This window comes from Fulmarus glacialis, unplaced genomic scaffold (assembly GCF_000690835.1).
Source record: "Fulmarus glacialis isolate BGI_N327 unplaced genomic scaffold, ASM69083v1 scaffold2302, whole genome shotgun sequence".
NCBI lineage: Eukaryota > Metazoa > Chordata > Aves > Procellariiformes > Procellariidae > Fulmarus > Fulmarus glacialis.
The window spans coordinates 17,625-34,005 of record NW_009196979.1 but is presented as its reverse complement, the minus strand read 5'-3'; the positions used below and the strand labels follow the sequence as shown (position 1 = coordinate 34,005).

The window sequence follows — 16,381 nt, the reverse complement described above, 5'->3', positions numbered from 1 at the left end:
AGCGCCTTGCCTCCCGGGCGCGGCGGGAGCAGACCGGTAGCGGCGCCGTCCCGGCGCTCGCCGCTTCCCCCTCCCCGGGGGGAGAGCGCGGGGGCTTAGCTATTGAGTTATCTTAGTTATCCAGAAGCTTAAGGCAGGCTGTTTGCTAATTTAAGCCTGTTTTGTGGAGAAGCTGACTAAACAAAAGAAAAATTTTTTTTAGAGAAAAAAAAAAAAGGAAAAAAGTGCTCTAATTTTAAACTGCTTTCCGGTGTCCCTCTGATAGACTGTTAACTAATTGGAAACATAGGGCCTGGAACTGCATTTGGATCTACCAAAACAAAGCTTTGGATACAACGGGTTAAACCTCATCTGGAAGATGGCTCTGCAGCGGCCCGCTTGCTAACAAAGAGTGAGCGGGCGGCAGCCGGGAGGCCTGATCCTAAGGTGAGGGTGACAGGGGCGGTGGTACGGACGCTTGCCTCTGTTGTAGTGATCCTGCCGGTGCAGGGAAAGCATACTTGAGGCCCTCACAGGCACTGTGACTAACTTCTTATAGCATGTAGAAGGCCCTGTCCAAGGTGTTGTCAGTCTGTTCCCTGCTAGGTTGAAGGATAGTGCTGGCAATCTAGTCTTTTACCCTCCAACCGGTAATTCTCTTCTGTAATTATCTGCTTCTCGTCAGTTGGTAGATTTGAAAACAACACACCTTGCCCTTAATAGCATTGTCAGGCTCCTTAATATTTGTTGCAGTGGTGATCTGGTTAGTAGGTATAGGTGAAGGAATAAGGAAGGGTCCCATCTACTCTTAGAATAATTTCAGGTCTTGCTGATTTTGCAGATTAATGCTGACTAACAACAAGTCTGTTTGCTTTTGGAAGATCAGAGTGCTGGCCCAGTGTCAGTGCTTTCCGACAACCGCATCCAGACCAGAAGTAATGTGAAGGGCTGTCACAGTATTGGCACGCTTCCTTCAGTGGTAGCAGTATTTAATAGTGGGATAATGCCACATAGAAAACGCAATGGTATATTTCGAATGTTTTTAGTTTTTTCATACAGTCAGCTTCTATGTTTTCCTTCCGTTATTAATTAGATAATTATCAGTTATCATTATACATTGTAGAATGGAAAATTCTTAATTTGCATGTCTGCATTAGTATCACAGTGTGCCATTTATATATTTATGTACATAAAATACCTTCTTTGAATGCTTGACATTTTCTCTTGCAGTCATGTGAGGTGGAAAACTGCCCTTTTCTAATCTTTAATGTTTTATGATACTGCTTCCTGTTTTGGACATGTATTTTAATACTGCTACAATCATTGCTTTGTAGCAGCTGGCATATGCTGAACATGTGTTGTCTTGTCTCCTGTGGTTTGCATATTTCAAGATACAGTTGGTAACTAGAGACAATTCAGTTATTTGCTTCCTTCCCTGTCTGAGAAGCTTTGGTGTTATTTTTATCGCTATATCATTAATTTGTCTTGTGTGGCTCACAGTTCATGTAAATGTTGCTTTAAAAAGAAACTTGAAGACTTTTATGGCAGCGGTGGTATATGATGATGTGAATGTATTTTCAGTAGTTCCAGGTAGAATAAGTAAATCCAGGCTGAAATGGAGTAAAAGCATTGTTTTATTTATCATTTTCCTATCAAAAGAAAAGCATTGGAACAACTGCATTTATATAAGGCGAAATATATTTTTGCTTTTATTGCTATGCAGAGAGACTTTGGTCATTTTTGGTAGTTTGCTGAGCATAGTTTTGGACCTTTTTGAACCACTTTATTTTTTACTTAGTACCTGTAAAAATCATTGTAGCATCATCTTTATATCCGCTATCTCTGTCTCATAGGGTTTTTTTAAAAACTTTTTTTTTTCCAAATAAAATACTGTAAGATAAGCTTCCTCAAACCTACAGAACATATTCTGCTAGATTAGAACGGTGTTGCTCATTTCAGCTACTTGTTTTTTAAGTTTCCTTACAGTTGAAAGCTCTACTTACCTAAGCTTTCAGAGGAAAGAATATCAAGGAGCAGAATAACAACTTTTAATAAAATTCTTAATGCATTGTCCTGATTTTTTTCCCCTATCCCTAACAGCATGAGATCATCCTCTACAGGGAAATGTGTATTCTGCTTGACAGAACATGACATCATTGCATTACCTAAACCAAGATGAGGCAATTCTTAGTAGTCTGTTAGAATCAGCACTGTCCTCCAGAGAGCGTTGCTGTTACCCTGACTAGTGCTTTAGAGCAGAAAACATGCTGCTGATTAAAATGTGTGTTTGAGTGCCTAGCAACAAAACAGATACATCTTTGTGGATATCCTTTGTTCTTTAAGGAAGTGCAGGTGACTTGGTGCATTAAGGTGCTCAGAAATTGGTGGATGTTAGAGGTGAGTTACAGATTCTATTCTGAAGATAAAGCATGCATATTTTAAATACCTAACGTATTATATCCAGTTTTTCTTCACTATCTCTTTAGCTTCTGTAAAGACTCTTAGCCAAGCTCGTGATGCAGTAGAATGCAGTAAGCTCTAACACTTCATTAAACAATTGAAACTGTAGGCTGTGAGCTAGGCTTGCAAAGGCTTTAGTAAGAAGTATTTTTATGATATGGTATTTCAAAATGTGTTCTAAATTTTTCAGAAACAAAGTACTTTTAGTTCATTGTAATTGTAGGTTTTGCTAGCCATTTCTTCGAATTTCGTTGTTTCTTTGGCATTGGATCAAGGACAGCAGTTTTAAAGTTTTAAGGTTGCAAAAGGGTCAAGGAGATAAGTCTTAATTTAAGGTCACTTAAATGTTGAAGATCTATCTTATCGTTTGCAGCATGCTTTAACATTTGTGTTATAGAAGCATTCAGTGGTCCCAGTCTGTTAGGTCTCCAGTTTGCCTACTTAAGTCTGCTGCTGTTCACTAGTGTTATTCCCAGCTTACTAAAACCAGTCCCTAATGGGATGCAACAGTTTGGCTGGAGCACACCTGATGTGAACCCAAGGCAGCCTAATGATCCACTTATCCTCGCTAATGATTCCAAGGTCTCATCTATTGGCCAGAGAGTTGTTAGCTTTCCCTATACTTCAGCTGAGTCTTTCTCTAAGTAGTTAGTGGTAGGCCAGGCTGGCTCATATGATAGACAGGAGGTGACTACAGCTCATGTAGGCACATATTTGCTAGTTTATACTAGCTGGTTCAGGTACTTGCGGCACTGGCACTGCAGATCTTCATAGTGCCAGACAGCTGGGATAAACACCTGGGCTTTTAGCAGAAGTTGAATTCCATGCTGACATGGCTGCACTGCTCTCAGTACACCTGCTGGCTAGTTTCGATAATGGAGTTGGTACGTGATACTGTGCTTTTTTATATGGTGTGGTTCTTCGTTACTGTTGGCAGACAAAGAACAAACAAGGAAGAAAGTTAACCTTTTCCCTGTCTCTCCTATTAATCCCAGCCACAGTGAGGGGTTTGGGTTGTACTTCTGCACATAGCGCTTCTCCAGAAGAAGGAACAGCATGAGTTGCATCAGAGTTGTGGGTCAGTCTGGTTGGATGTTTACCTACAGCATAAAGTTTTGTTCAAAAGTGTCAGGCTGAGAGCTCAGGAAAGCTGGGAATCAACCAAGGATGATTGTGATAGGGACAGGGTTGAAAGAGACATAGAAACTCCTGGAAGCTGGGCTCTGCTGGAGCAGGGGAACTTCTAGCATTCTTGTCAACGAAAGCCATTCTTTCCACTTCCTAGGGATCAGAAGTCCTGCTTTTCAGTTACAGCTGGGTAGACACACCAATTGTCACTCTAGACTAGACTTTGTTGTCAATGCAAATGCTCCCTGCACAATGATAAGGCATAGGGTTGATCACTGTTGTGCCACAGGTCTTAGGTACTTGAATTACCCTTTGTAGTTTTTTTCACATAGGGAACTTTTAAGGAATTAGACTTTGAAGTTAGGATGAATGAATCCAGATCATGGTGCTAGGCAGGCAAGTTCAGCATCATAGATGTAGTTCCTGCCCCATGATACTGTCTTTAAAGTAAATTTATAAAATATAAAGCAATAATGTATTTTAGAAATTTTATTTGATACTTTTGTAATTTGGTTTTCAGGAAATTTCCTGTGTGCTGCTAATTTACGTGATACAGTTTTCAAGTCTGGAATAATTTTGTGAGCAAGAAGATTTCTTAATTACATCAGTGCTCCAAGATACAAAGAAATAGTATTCAGAGTAATCTTGAAGATCTTTTGAAGTCACTAAAAATGTAAGTGAATGTCTTTTAAGAAACAAGGAAGGAAGGAGGTTGTTGTGGTTTAACCCATCAAGCAGCTAAACATCACAGCCGTTTGCTCACTCTTCTCCCCCTCCGCCCCCCCCCCCGCAGTGGGATGGAAGAGAGAATTGGAAAAAAAAAGTAAAATTTGTGGGTTGAGGTAAAGACAGTTTAATAGGACAGAAAAGAAAGGGAAAATAATAATAATAGTGATAAAAGAATATACAAAATAAGTGATGCACAATGCAGTTGCTCACCACCCACCAACTGATGCTCAGCCAGTTCCCAAGCAGCGGTGCTCCCTCCAGCCAACCCCCCCCCCCACCTTTATGTGCTGACCATGACGTCATATGGTATGGGATATCCCTTTGGTCAGTTTGGCTCAGCTGTCCTGGCTGTGCCCCCTCCCAGCTTCTTGCTGGCAGGGCACGCGAAGCTGAAAAGTCCTTGACTAATGTAAGCACTACTTAGCAACAACTAAAACATCAGTGTGTTATCAACATTATTCTCATATTAAGTCCAAAACACAGCACCATACCAGCTTCCAGAAAGAAAATTAACTCTATCCCAGCTGAAACCAGGACAATATCCACGCCTTATTCCATACCATCTACATCATGCCCAGGTCCCACCCTTTTCAATACATTCCAATTAATCACCACCACTTTTCCTGTCTTTTGATATATACGCACAGATATCATTCCCTTAGTCTGTGGGCCATTCCTATAAAATACCCGTTGAGTTAATTTAGTCTGTGACTTTGAGCTCCATCTGTCATAGCAGTCTTTCAGGGCAGGAGAGGTGGTGTGTGGTGTTGGATTGTTGCATGCTGAGGCCAGTTCTGGGTCCACTATCGCTGCGCTTATCCGGTTCTATCATTGCTGCACTTTGCTCGGTTTCAAAGATCATTCTTCATTAATCTAGGTGATTCTTATGTATTGATATGGCATATAGCCACCACAGAAGTGATGATGTACAGTATTATATAGCAATCAACATCATACAATTTAATTCATTGGCTATTCTCACACAAAATCAAATCCCCTTGAGGTACACATCGGACTTCCCCATCCCCAGATTAGTGCTTCTGATGCACCAGTAATTGTTGCCACAGAATATGGATGTTCATGGTGTACTAGCTAGAGTACAGACATGAAGTTAAGAAACTTACAATAATAATAATTTGATGGTGTAAGGTGGCAAATATAGTTTGCCACCAAAGAACCTAAGTCTTAAGTAAGAATCTTCAGCAAATCTTACTGCTTGGTCTGGTTATTGATACATGCCTATTTACCATAAATATTCCTGCCAAGTAAGTTTCTTTAGAATTCTTGCCTTGTAGTGCCTTGTTTGTTTCTTGAGGTCTAAGCATTTATTTCACTTTTAAGCATTTGTTACTTTGTCCTATCTGGCAATTTAACTTTATGATGCTTAATCCTTTTCTGAATCCTGAGTTAAAGGTAACTTGTGGTAATGTGTTCCATAAGTAATTGGGAAGGAGGTCTATTGCTTTTAAATTGATTTCTGGCTTGGTATCATTCATCATTTCTTGTCCTGTGTTCTGATCAAAAGTAAATAGCAGCCCACAGCATACAGTTCATTTCATCAACTATTTAAAGTTATATTGTTGTGGGTTTGTTATTTATATTACAATTGCCTTCACGTACACCAATTAGGATTGGATGCAGTGATGTTTCACTGGAAATGGAATGCAGAGAAATTATTTATTTCTCAAAATACTATGACCCAAAATCTAATCTCCTATGTTAGTCTTTGCACACATCCGATAACTTGTATTGCTTGGTTTTGGATCTCAGTTTCTGTCTTACTGAGATGGAAGGATCCATATATATGACACAATATTCATAACACTAAAATGCTACTAATGCATGTAGGGACATTTTAAAGATTGTTTTTGATTTGTTTGTCTCTTATCCTGCTTTTTGTAGGCATTTTCAATCATTTGGTCACAGGGATCTGCAGATTATTTTCCCCAGAGTTGTTTTAGAACGCAATAATTTAGAAAAGTATTTCATATTCTTCTTTCAAATATAAGATATGTAGGGATTACTCAGAAATGCTAATTTTTGCCTACCAATACTAATATTCCTAGACTAAAGTTATTCTGTGTGAATATCCCCTTTTAACATTCCTGTTTTCTCTATAATTCTACAAAATTGCTCTCTGATTGTGTAAGCCTTTAAGGAAACCTAACAAATTAAGCAATCTGAAGATTTTATTTCATATGAAAATTAACTGTCATATATTTCTATTTCCTTATGTTTTCAAGCTGATAATTGAGAGCCATAATGGCAGACATAGGAGATGGACCACATTCAAGGGAAGATCTGACAGATGCAAAATCTATTCCTGATTCCAAAGGGTAAGTGAGGTACTTTTGGTTTGTGTCTTCAATTTAAGTCTTGAGGAATCTTGTGCTGTAACAGAAGGCAAGAGCCATAGGAGAAATAATGCTAAAAGGAAAAGTTTCAATTATGGTAAATTATAATAATCATAAACGAATGTTAGAGTTGTTGTAGTGACTTTGAAAAGATACAGTCAGGCCATATGTATGTACAAGGAACTAAAATGCAATATACTTGAGGTGCAGTTAGACTTGGCTTAACAGTATTATCAAGTGGTTAGCTGATCTTGAAAAGAGAATACTCTGTCTCACCTTGGGCTAAATGTTCATCCCTTTCCTTGAACTGCTTCTAGAGCCCCTGAACCTGTGGCAGCCAGTTCAGCTGCTTGAGCTGACCTGCTGTAGGGTTGCATGTGCGGAAGCACAAGTGTGAGGGGAACTTACAGGGGTGGAAGGGAGGAAGCGCAGGCCTGTTCTTTCTGGTGACAACTAGTTGTTACGCTGGTGTAGCACTATTATCAGATTACCCTCTCTCTGGGAACTTAATTTGTTTCTGAAGTCATTCTTTTTAGTATTTCAATGAAAATTAGATTTAAGAGCATTACAGACTTTTTATTTGTAGAACACAATACGATAGCGAGCCCCAATCTTGTAACCGCTTACCCATGTGCTTAAATGAGAAAATCCATACTGACTTCAGCATATGTGGACTGAGTAAAATTGACCGCCATTGCAGAGTCATGAGTGGGGGTGTAGTTGGTGTGCTCATTAAGGCAGAATTACAGCTGCATGTAGAGGCTTGGTCATTTTCTAGGTTTTGAATGTTTACTTGTGAAAATTCAATGGTAATATGGCTTTTGGTTAGAATTCAGAATAGATTTACAGTCTCAGAGCTCATCTTGCCTCCAGGTACATAGCTTTCAAAAGTAAAGATAGTAAAAAACCCAACTGATTTCTTGTTGATGTAATAATTGGTTTCCTTAAACTAATTTTTCATATTCTCCTATGCAGAGGCATTATCATTTTAGACACAGTTCTTCCTTGATTCTTTAAATTTTAAGCTTGTTACAAGTTGCACATAAGATTACTACAAATACAAATGACACTTCACTTTTTTTCAAAAATTATTTGTGTATGTGCACATTTTACCGAACTTGAAACAGAAGTTTTATTTGGGAGCTTAACTATACAAAGCAGTTTTATTTATTCTAACCTCTGGGGAGGTACAGTCTTCACTAGTCTTAGATCAGATCTACCAACTGATTTCACAGGCATAACTTAGAATCATAGGATGGTTTGGGTTGGAAGGGACCTTAAAGATCATCTGGCCCAACTGCCCTGCCATGGGCAGGGACACCTTCCGCTAGACCAGGTTGCTCAAAGCCTCATCCAGCCTTGCCTTGAACACTTCCAGGGATGGGCCATCCACAACTTCTCTGGGCAACCTGTTCCAGTGTCTCACCACCCTCAGTAAAGGATTTCTTCCTAATATCTAATCTAAATCTACCCTCTTTCAGTTCAAAACTGTTACCTCCTATCACTACACTCCCTGATAAAGAGTCCCTCCCCATCTTTTCTGTAGGCCCCCTTTAAGTACTGGAAGGCCTCCATAAGGTCTCCCTGGAGCCTTCGCTTTTCTAGGCTAAACAATTCCAACTCTCTCAGCCTGTCCTCTTAGGGGAAGTGTCCCAGCCCCCGGATGATCTTCGTGCCCCGCCTCTGGACCTGCTCGAGCAGGTCCATGTCTTTCTTATGCTGGGGACCCCAGAGTTGGACGTAGTACTCACGTTGGGGTCTCAGGAGAGCGGAGTAGAGGGGGAGAATCACCTCCCTCGACCTGCTGGCCACGCTTCTTTTGGTGCAGCCCAGGATATGGTTGGCCTTCTGGGCTGCGAGCCCACATTGTGAGCTCATGTCCAGATTTTCATCCACCAGTACCCCCAAGTCATTCTCGGCAGGGCTTTATCCCTTCATCCCCCAGTCCATATTGATACCGGGGGTTGCCCCGACCCAGGTGCAGGACCCTGCACTTGGCTTTGTTGAATTTCATGAGGTTCGCACAGGCCCACGTCTCTAGCCTGTCCAGGTCCCTCTGAGTGGCATCCCTTCCCTCTAGAGTATCAACCACACCACTCAGCTTGGTATCATCGGCAAACTTGCTGAGGGAAGTTCTAGGGAACAAGTGGCAAACCTTACCATTTTCATTGGTTTTGCTAAAATAACCTTATTCTATTATTATTTTGAAACTAAAGAAGAGAGATCAGAAATTAACCTAAAGTTTGTCTGATTTCTATACAGAAAGAACCTACCTGCTAGCAAGTCTATGGACTCCGGAATTCTACCAGACTACAGTTACAGAATGGATTATCCAGAGATGGGGGAATGTGTAATAATAAACAATAAGAACTTCCACAGACAGACTGGTACCACTTTAAAATTTTTAAGTTTTCTCCTTAATTTAGATAAATTAAGGCATGTCTTATTCTTCAAAATTAAATATGCAGACCAGTTTTGATTGCAATCTAAAATTAAGTGGTTTGAATGGGTGTGATTCATTTCAGTACATTCTTCCAAGTATGCATAGAGGGAACACGTTAGGGTATAGCAGTAATGGGGAGAAAAATTGATAGGCAGTACAAGTCCGTCTTACCTTTCAGTCATGATTTCTGTTTTGCAAATGAAATCCTTTTTTATGTCTTTATATAGATAGGTAGATATAAAAATAAGGAGTAGCTAAATCTACAATTTAGGTACAGAGAGAGGGAAATGGTGTGCGTGTATTACAGTGCAATGTTTTTTCTGCTAGAGTGGATCTGGAATAACGGAGTAATATTCCAGACAGATACGGGCATAAGTGAGAAAAGAATTTGGCTCAATCGGACCGTGCCATCTGTATCATATAAAAAATAATACATTTCTCTTACGTATAGGGATGTTACCCCGATCGGGTACAGATGCGGATGCTGCAAGTGTCAGAGAAGTTTTTATGAAGTTGGGATATAAAATAAAGATCAACAATGATCTTTCATGCGGGGACATTTTTAAACTATTGAAAAATGGTAAGTAGTAATACGTTCGGTGTGTGTATTAAATCAACCACTGTTTCCAAATACATCTCTAGCCCCCACATCTCTTCTTCCCTGGTTCTTGTAGATGATATTTCACACCTACCGGTTTATTGCTAAGGATGACATGTACATCATAGTTTCTGTGTTTATTCATCTTTGCTGTCTCTCCATCTTTTGTGCCGTGACTGTTGTCTCCGTATCCTTTCTCATCTTCTAAAGAAGGCTGGAAAAAAGGCTGAAACTTAAATGCAGACTGATTTATATTCTGACCCTGGGATCACTGAAGCTCTGTGAGTTGGAAAGAAACCTGCTTAATTGTGTGGAGGGGTTCTGTGCTATATGCTTAGTGGTGTGGCCCAGGAGGTGTCTGATCCAGGGGGGGTTCTGACCAAGGGACCAGAACTGCAAGTGTGTGGACTGAATTACTGTTGTAGAGAAACAACTCATGTTTTGTTTGACTTGTGAAACACAACACCCTTCTGTCAAGTGAGAGCTTTATACGGCTGTCTGTGTTAGTCCTGTGTTGTTTAGACCAGTAAATTAAATGGTGCCTGGAGGTATCTGTAGCCTGGAACACAGTCTATTCTAGTGCACTGTTGGAGGGTTCTCTGGCATGACTGTGGCTTATGTCTACTAGCACTCTCCCAGACTGTTCCAGGTCACAGTGCACCAGTAAAAGTGTTCCAGGGATTATTCCCAACAGCCAGTTAGCCAGCAGCAATCCTGTTTGGTTTTTCTTTTTTAAATGTGTTTGCTAACATAGATGTAGCTTCTTTAGTGCCAGTTAATGTTTATGCCAGAGAATGCTCCCAGGCATGGTTAATTTATTAGTATAGTTGCAGCCTGTCTGTTGACAGTAGCTGAAAGTGGAAAGGCCTCTGTCTTACCTGTGGTATAAGGCCTCCAAATAGACAGTGTAAACCACAGACTGCAGCCTAACTAGAGATTCCCAAAAAACAGCCTTTCCTAACTCTTCTAGATGCAGTGCTTGTTCATAGATTGTAGAAATGCCTGAATGTGCATCACTTGAGAAAAATCTAAGTAGCTGAGTTTCTCCAGAATAGAAATTCAGTGTTTTGGTAAGCTCTAAACAGAAGACTTCAGCTTTTGTGACTGTTGCACTTTTCATCTACAAACTGTTGCAACTTCTTGAGTTTCCCACTCAGAATTCCTTTTGGATCCTTTCTTTTAAACCATGTTTGTATCTTCTCATATATTTTAAAGAATCATCTTGGTCCTCAAGTACAATGCCCACAATGTCAGGCAACAAAAGACATCAGAGAATATCTGTTCTATGCTCTTTGCATACCACAAGATGGAAAAAAAAAAAAAATCTACAAACACTTTATATCAAGCTTAAATGTCTTTAAGTACAAAATTCAGAGGCTTGAAAAACCTTTCTAGCCCTTGCTACAGGGCAAAAGTGAGAGAGAGGGGTAATGCTAGTACCTAGGCCCGTGCAGCAGCAACAACTTTCATGCTACATTCAGTTCCCATGTAATGCAAGTAGTTGAAGCGTCTGTGATTGGAAAGAGAGGTAAGACTTCCCCATCCTTTCCCAAAACTCAGAACTTCCCATCAGTCCAATCCCAGATCACGAAACTCTTGACCATTACTGCATGAGCGAGGTGTACCATTCAGACTTTGAGACACTGTGGGAGTACTCTCTTTGTCTCCTCACGGTGTTCCTGGCCTAGTTCTGTGGCCATGTCTTAGAATGGGTAGGGTTGGCCTTTAATTTGGGGTTTTCTGTGTCCAACCTCCTGAAGTAAAGTAGGCTGGCTCCTTTTGTTCGGAAGTGAAAACTGGTTGGAGCTTTTTAAACATGGGAATTAGTTCTTAAAGACTTCTGTCACATAAGAAGCATCAAATGTTCAAAGCTTTTAGGGAATGCAAGAAGTTAAGATAATTCTCTTTTTTCTTTCAAGTTTCTGAAGAAGATCACAGCAAGCGAAGCAGTTTTGTTTGCGTGTTGCTAAGCCATGGTGATGAAGGATTCATCTATGGTACAGATGGCCCTCTTGAACTGAAAGCACTAACAAGCCTTTTCAGAGGTGACAGGTGCAGAAGTTTAGCAGGAAAACCCAAGCTCTTTTTCATTCAGGTGATGTACAGCTGAACAATGATCATCAAATCAGCTGGATACTTTTAAAAAATAGCGTTTCCCATTAATTATTAGTGCAAAAAAAGTTAATTATGTCTAAAATTGATTTAAATGGAATTACTTTCAGAATAAGATTCTCTTCAGGTCTAAAAGTGGCACAGTCTGCCCTATTAGGTAGGCAGTATTTGTAATAGCTGAGATTGCATTACCTTAATTCTATGGATTAAGTAAAATCTTTCTGAACACTAGCCAATATTTTAGTGAGTTTCTACATGCACTTTTGAATGAATATCTATCTTAACGAAACTGTAGTTGATTTAAATAAATGTTAGTTACTTTTCTTTTGAGTCTGTCTAATGGAAATGTGACATATAAATTCTTGTTATTTTTGCAGCTTTTTAATTGGGATATTATCATCTTTAAAATGGGAAGAAAAATCAGTATTCTGATCATGATCACTGCCTTATTTCTCATTTATTTTTTTATTTTATTTTCCATTCTTCTTTCCACCAAGTAGGCTTGTAGAGGGACAGAATTAGATTCCGGTATTGAGGCAGACAGTGGATCAGAAGAAACAATGTGTCAAAAAATACCTGTTGAAGCAGACTTCCTGTATGCATATTCTACAGCTCCAGGTGAGAGACTGGCAAAGAAATTTTTCTTCCTGAAATTGTATCTATATATCAGCTTGTATTGATATCGTAAATGACAATTTGCAGTTGTATCCAGTCAGTGGGTGACTACTTCATTTGTTCTCTTTCATGGAAATACGAATTTTCTTCCCTTAATTGTTTTTTCTCCTCTGATTTGATTTTTTTTTGAGGTAGCTGCTATTCTCAGTTCCTACAAAAAAACACCCCAAACCCTGAATATACATCTTTCTCACTAACAAACCCTCAAATGTTCATCTGCTATAAATTCAGTTAATCTGAGTTGTGCAAATAATTTAGAGGCTGCTACATCTGATCAATTTGATGTCTGTCTCTTCCATAGGCTACTACTCCTGGAGGAATTCAGCTGAAGGCTCCTGGTTTATTCAGTCACTGTGTAAAATGCTGAAGGAACATGCAAGGAAACTTGAACTCATGCAGATTTTAACTCGTGTAAATCACAGAGTGGCAGAGTATGAGTCCTGCTCAACTCGACAGGATTTTAATGCAAAGAAACAGATTCCGTGCATTGTCTCTATGCTCACCAAAGAATTTTACTTCCCTTGCTAAAAGAATTTCACCTTGTAATTTTTCAGTTCATGTTTTTATCTGTAATTTATATGTAATGTTAGTGTGGAATACCACTTCTAAATCTGAATTACTGTTCACTACTGTGTGTGGCATAATGAAGTGTCTCAAAGTTAGATATGTCCATTATTAGAAGTAAAACATAGCATGGCTATGTTAGAAATGCAAATGAGTAGCTGAAGCACAGGCAAATTTGAAAGTAGTGCTCTCAGTATCTTGAAAAATTAGGAAGAGAAGACTGAAGAAAGGTCAGATCACTTATCAGATCTATTTGGTGCTACGTTTCACTTTGCTGAAGGGGCAGGGAAAAGAAATAGTTCTTGTAAATAGTTTGGTTTCGTATCTTTGCCAATAGGAAGAAGATGAGAATGCTTACTAATAATGGTAACATGATAGTAGTGTCATCATACGTTTCTTCTTACCTCGAGATCTTAAACTTTAGGTTATAAGCTAACCTAAACTGTTTTTGTAACTGTGGAAAACAGCCATTTCATTTTTTACATACAATTAGGAAGCGTATTTAAAATACAGTCAATTTTTTCCTGATAATTTTATAACTTTTTGTAATTAGGACTATTAGGTAAAGCAATTATATCAACACGGGTAGCTGACTTTGAAGCTGAGTGACTAAGGGACCAGTCTTCCAAAATTTCTTTTTCTGCAGCTCCCGAAGGGAACATTGGGGCATATTTTGGGCTATAAGAATCAGTGCAAAATGAAGTCTACGTTCTGAATAGTCTGTTTTCCTCTTTCTAGCCATAAATTAGAGTGAGTTTGCTTTGTGCCATGTGCATACCACATTTAATCTGTGTGGAAACCTAGATTTGTGGTACTGGAGAAATTTCACTTCTTAACTCTAATATCATTTTGAGTTAATTACAAGACTTTAGCTAAAATATGTTAACAAATAGTAAATCGTATCTCTTGACTCTTAAATTTTGTGGAACAGGCTTTTACAAAATTGTAAAACATTTTTGTTGATGTTTCAGCTTGTGGCAGTCTTTTTAAGATCAGAGGAAGACAATGGTAAATGACTATAGGGTGCTTGCAAAACAAGACTTAAAACTCTTTAAATTGTGTGGCATAAACAATGTTAGCAAATTGATGTTCACTTCCAGAGGCATTTGGGTTTTTTTAACTTAAATTAAACATGTTTCCTAAATTGTATCATGCTTTTCTATGTGTATTATTTGTTTAGGATCTGATAGCTTTTGCAAATTAATTTGAAATTTAATTATGTCCCTTTTTCTCAAAGTACTACTTTCCCTTTTCTTCCCCATCTGCCTTAGCACCTGAAGTTGAAAGAAGCTGCTTTAAAGTATTGTATACCATATAGCCAGGTAATAAGAGTAGTGATTGAGACATGGGAGATGCAGGTTCAAAAGTTATGCAGGGGAGGCAATTTTAAACATTGCAGTTGAGTTCTCTGACGACTGCCTCCTGAATAGGAGGAATCTTGTCTCTCTCTTGTAGAAATGTTTTTTGGGAGAGGGTTAGTCTATTTTAACTGATTGAAACTTCAGTTCCAGGCAGATTTATTACCCGTGCTTCTGTTGAAAAACTAAATAGGCCCCTGTTAAACATACCTAAAAATAACATTTATAGAAACCTATATGTAGGTTTCTTCATGTAGGTTGTGAATGACAACAAGCAGCTGCACAGTTACGTGTTGTAAATGACTGACAGGACTTCTGTTAATCCACTTCAAAGTAATTGGGAATAGGAACGTTCCTTGAATTCTTAGTTATTTTGCTGTGAAAAAGTCCTGTCACGGAGTTTGCTTTTCCTGTAAATTTAATAGGTTCTGGTCTTGATCCTTCTTGGTCCTTTAAAGGAAAAATGATTCTACAACTTTTCCAATAGTCTTTAAAATAGAGCAGAACAAAATCAAAGCTAAGCTACAATGAGTAACCAGTCATTTAGGAAGACGAAAGAGGTAATATTCCCATCAGTCCTTTCCTCTTAGGACAAGAGCTGCATTTTATGCCAAGTCAGTAAATTCCTTCACAGTGCCAGGAAGGCTCCTGGGTGTTTCTAGCCGAGAGCTGGTGTGCCAGTCGGTGGGACTCGTGGGTAGAGACAGAGCCGGTTGGAGAAGGGAGAGAGGGAGGCGAGAATGTCCTTGAATGCTCATTCAGTTCGGCAAGGAGGTCTGCCTGTCGCTGGTGAGCTAAGCTCATGGTAATTGGGAAAATGCGATCTAGTCGGAAGGTTGAATTTGGGGAAGAGGCAGTGGGATGGAAGACTCTAATAGAGTAAGCATTTAGGACAGACTTGAGGAAAATAAGACAACTTAAACGGTTGTCTGTAGGTGATGCTCAGTGTGTGAGGACCACACAGAATGAGATGAAGACCCTAGTATAGAGGCACAATTGCCTCTCTTTATATTGTTAATCATTGCTGTAGGTTTTGGCTGGATAAATCACAGAAAATTGGGAGATTAAGGTGGAGGAGTAGAAGCAAAGTGAGAGGAGTGATTGCATGACATAATGAGAAAAAGGAAGCTGCCTTAGTTTGAAGCTAAAGGAGAAAGGAACAGGTGATTTATGCTAGAAACAGGGCAGAAAGCCCATGTCAGTTTTACAATAGGAGCAATTGTAAAGGTAAACGAGCAATTGAACTACCTTTTTATTGTTGGGTTATGTGATAAAAGCTCCTCTGCACGCCCACAAAGGAGCGTAGAAAGACAAGGGCAGGAGGGGAAGCCCAAATAATAGCCAAATAATAATAGTGAGGGGCAACTCCCAGGCCCATCACAGGAGCCATCAGCCCATCAATGACCCATCTCCACAAGCCCAGAGGTGTGCAGGAGCACAGGGACAGGCAGGAACCCAAATTAAGGACTTGGAGGTGGGGACACCCTATGGGCTCCTCCCAGGGCTGTCCCAGGGGAGCCTCAGCCTCAGGATCTAGGACGGTGTGAAACCCATCGAGGTGAGTCAATGCAGGAGCACCTTTCATGTAATTGTGGGACACATCATGGGATGCAGGGGAAGAGCATTTTGAGATTGCACAGGATTTATTATGGAATGTTTAGGGAAGGAACCAAAGACAGGGAAAGGGATGGATTTAGGTGATTTGTGGAGGAACAACTGTGGGGAAAATAGAGGTGTAAGGGGCTAAAAAGGGCTGGTCACATGTAAATAGTTTGCTGGTCGTTATGCCCATCCGGCCATGCCCTGAGCCTGACCAGTGCAGTCTGTCCTGACTTCTTACTAAACTCTGTTTTAACTGTTCTTCAGTGGAGGGCTCTGTTTTGTGGGTGTGCATGGGGGACCGAGTGCCACCAACTGGAGTCAGACCACAGGTCTGACTTGTGTGTCTGTGGTGCAGTGACTGGAGTGAGTTGATTTACGT

At 39.8% G+C, this 16,381-nt stretch overlaps 1 protein-coding gene across 1 annotated transcript; it reads left to right on the top strand.

The window, feature by feature from the left end:
* Positions 1-6,558: 6,558 nt before the first annotated feature.
* Positions 6,559-13,353, top strand: CASP3 (caspase 3, apoptosis-related cysteine peptidase). The gene is made up of 6 exons (XM_009572356.1): positions 6,559-6,632; positions 8,913-9,037; positions 9,545-9,673; positions 11,611-11,786; positions 12,304-12,421; positions 12,780-13,353. Exons 1-6 carry the CDS (start codon positions 6,559-6,561, stop codon positions 13,004-13,006), a joined length of 849 nt encoding a protein of 282 aa, XP_009570651.1. The 3' UTR covers positions 13,007-13,353.
* Positions 13,354-16,381: the final 3,028 nt, after the last annotated feature.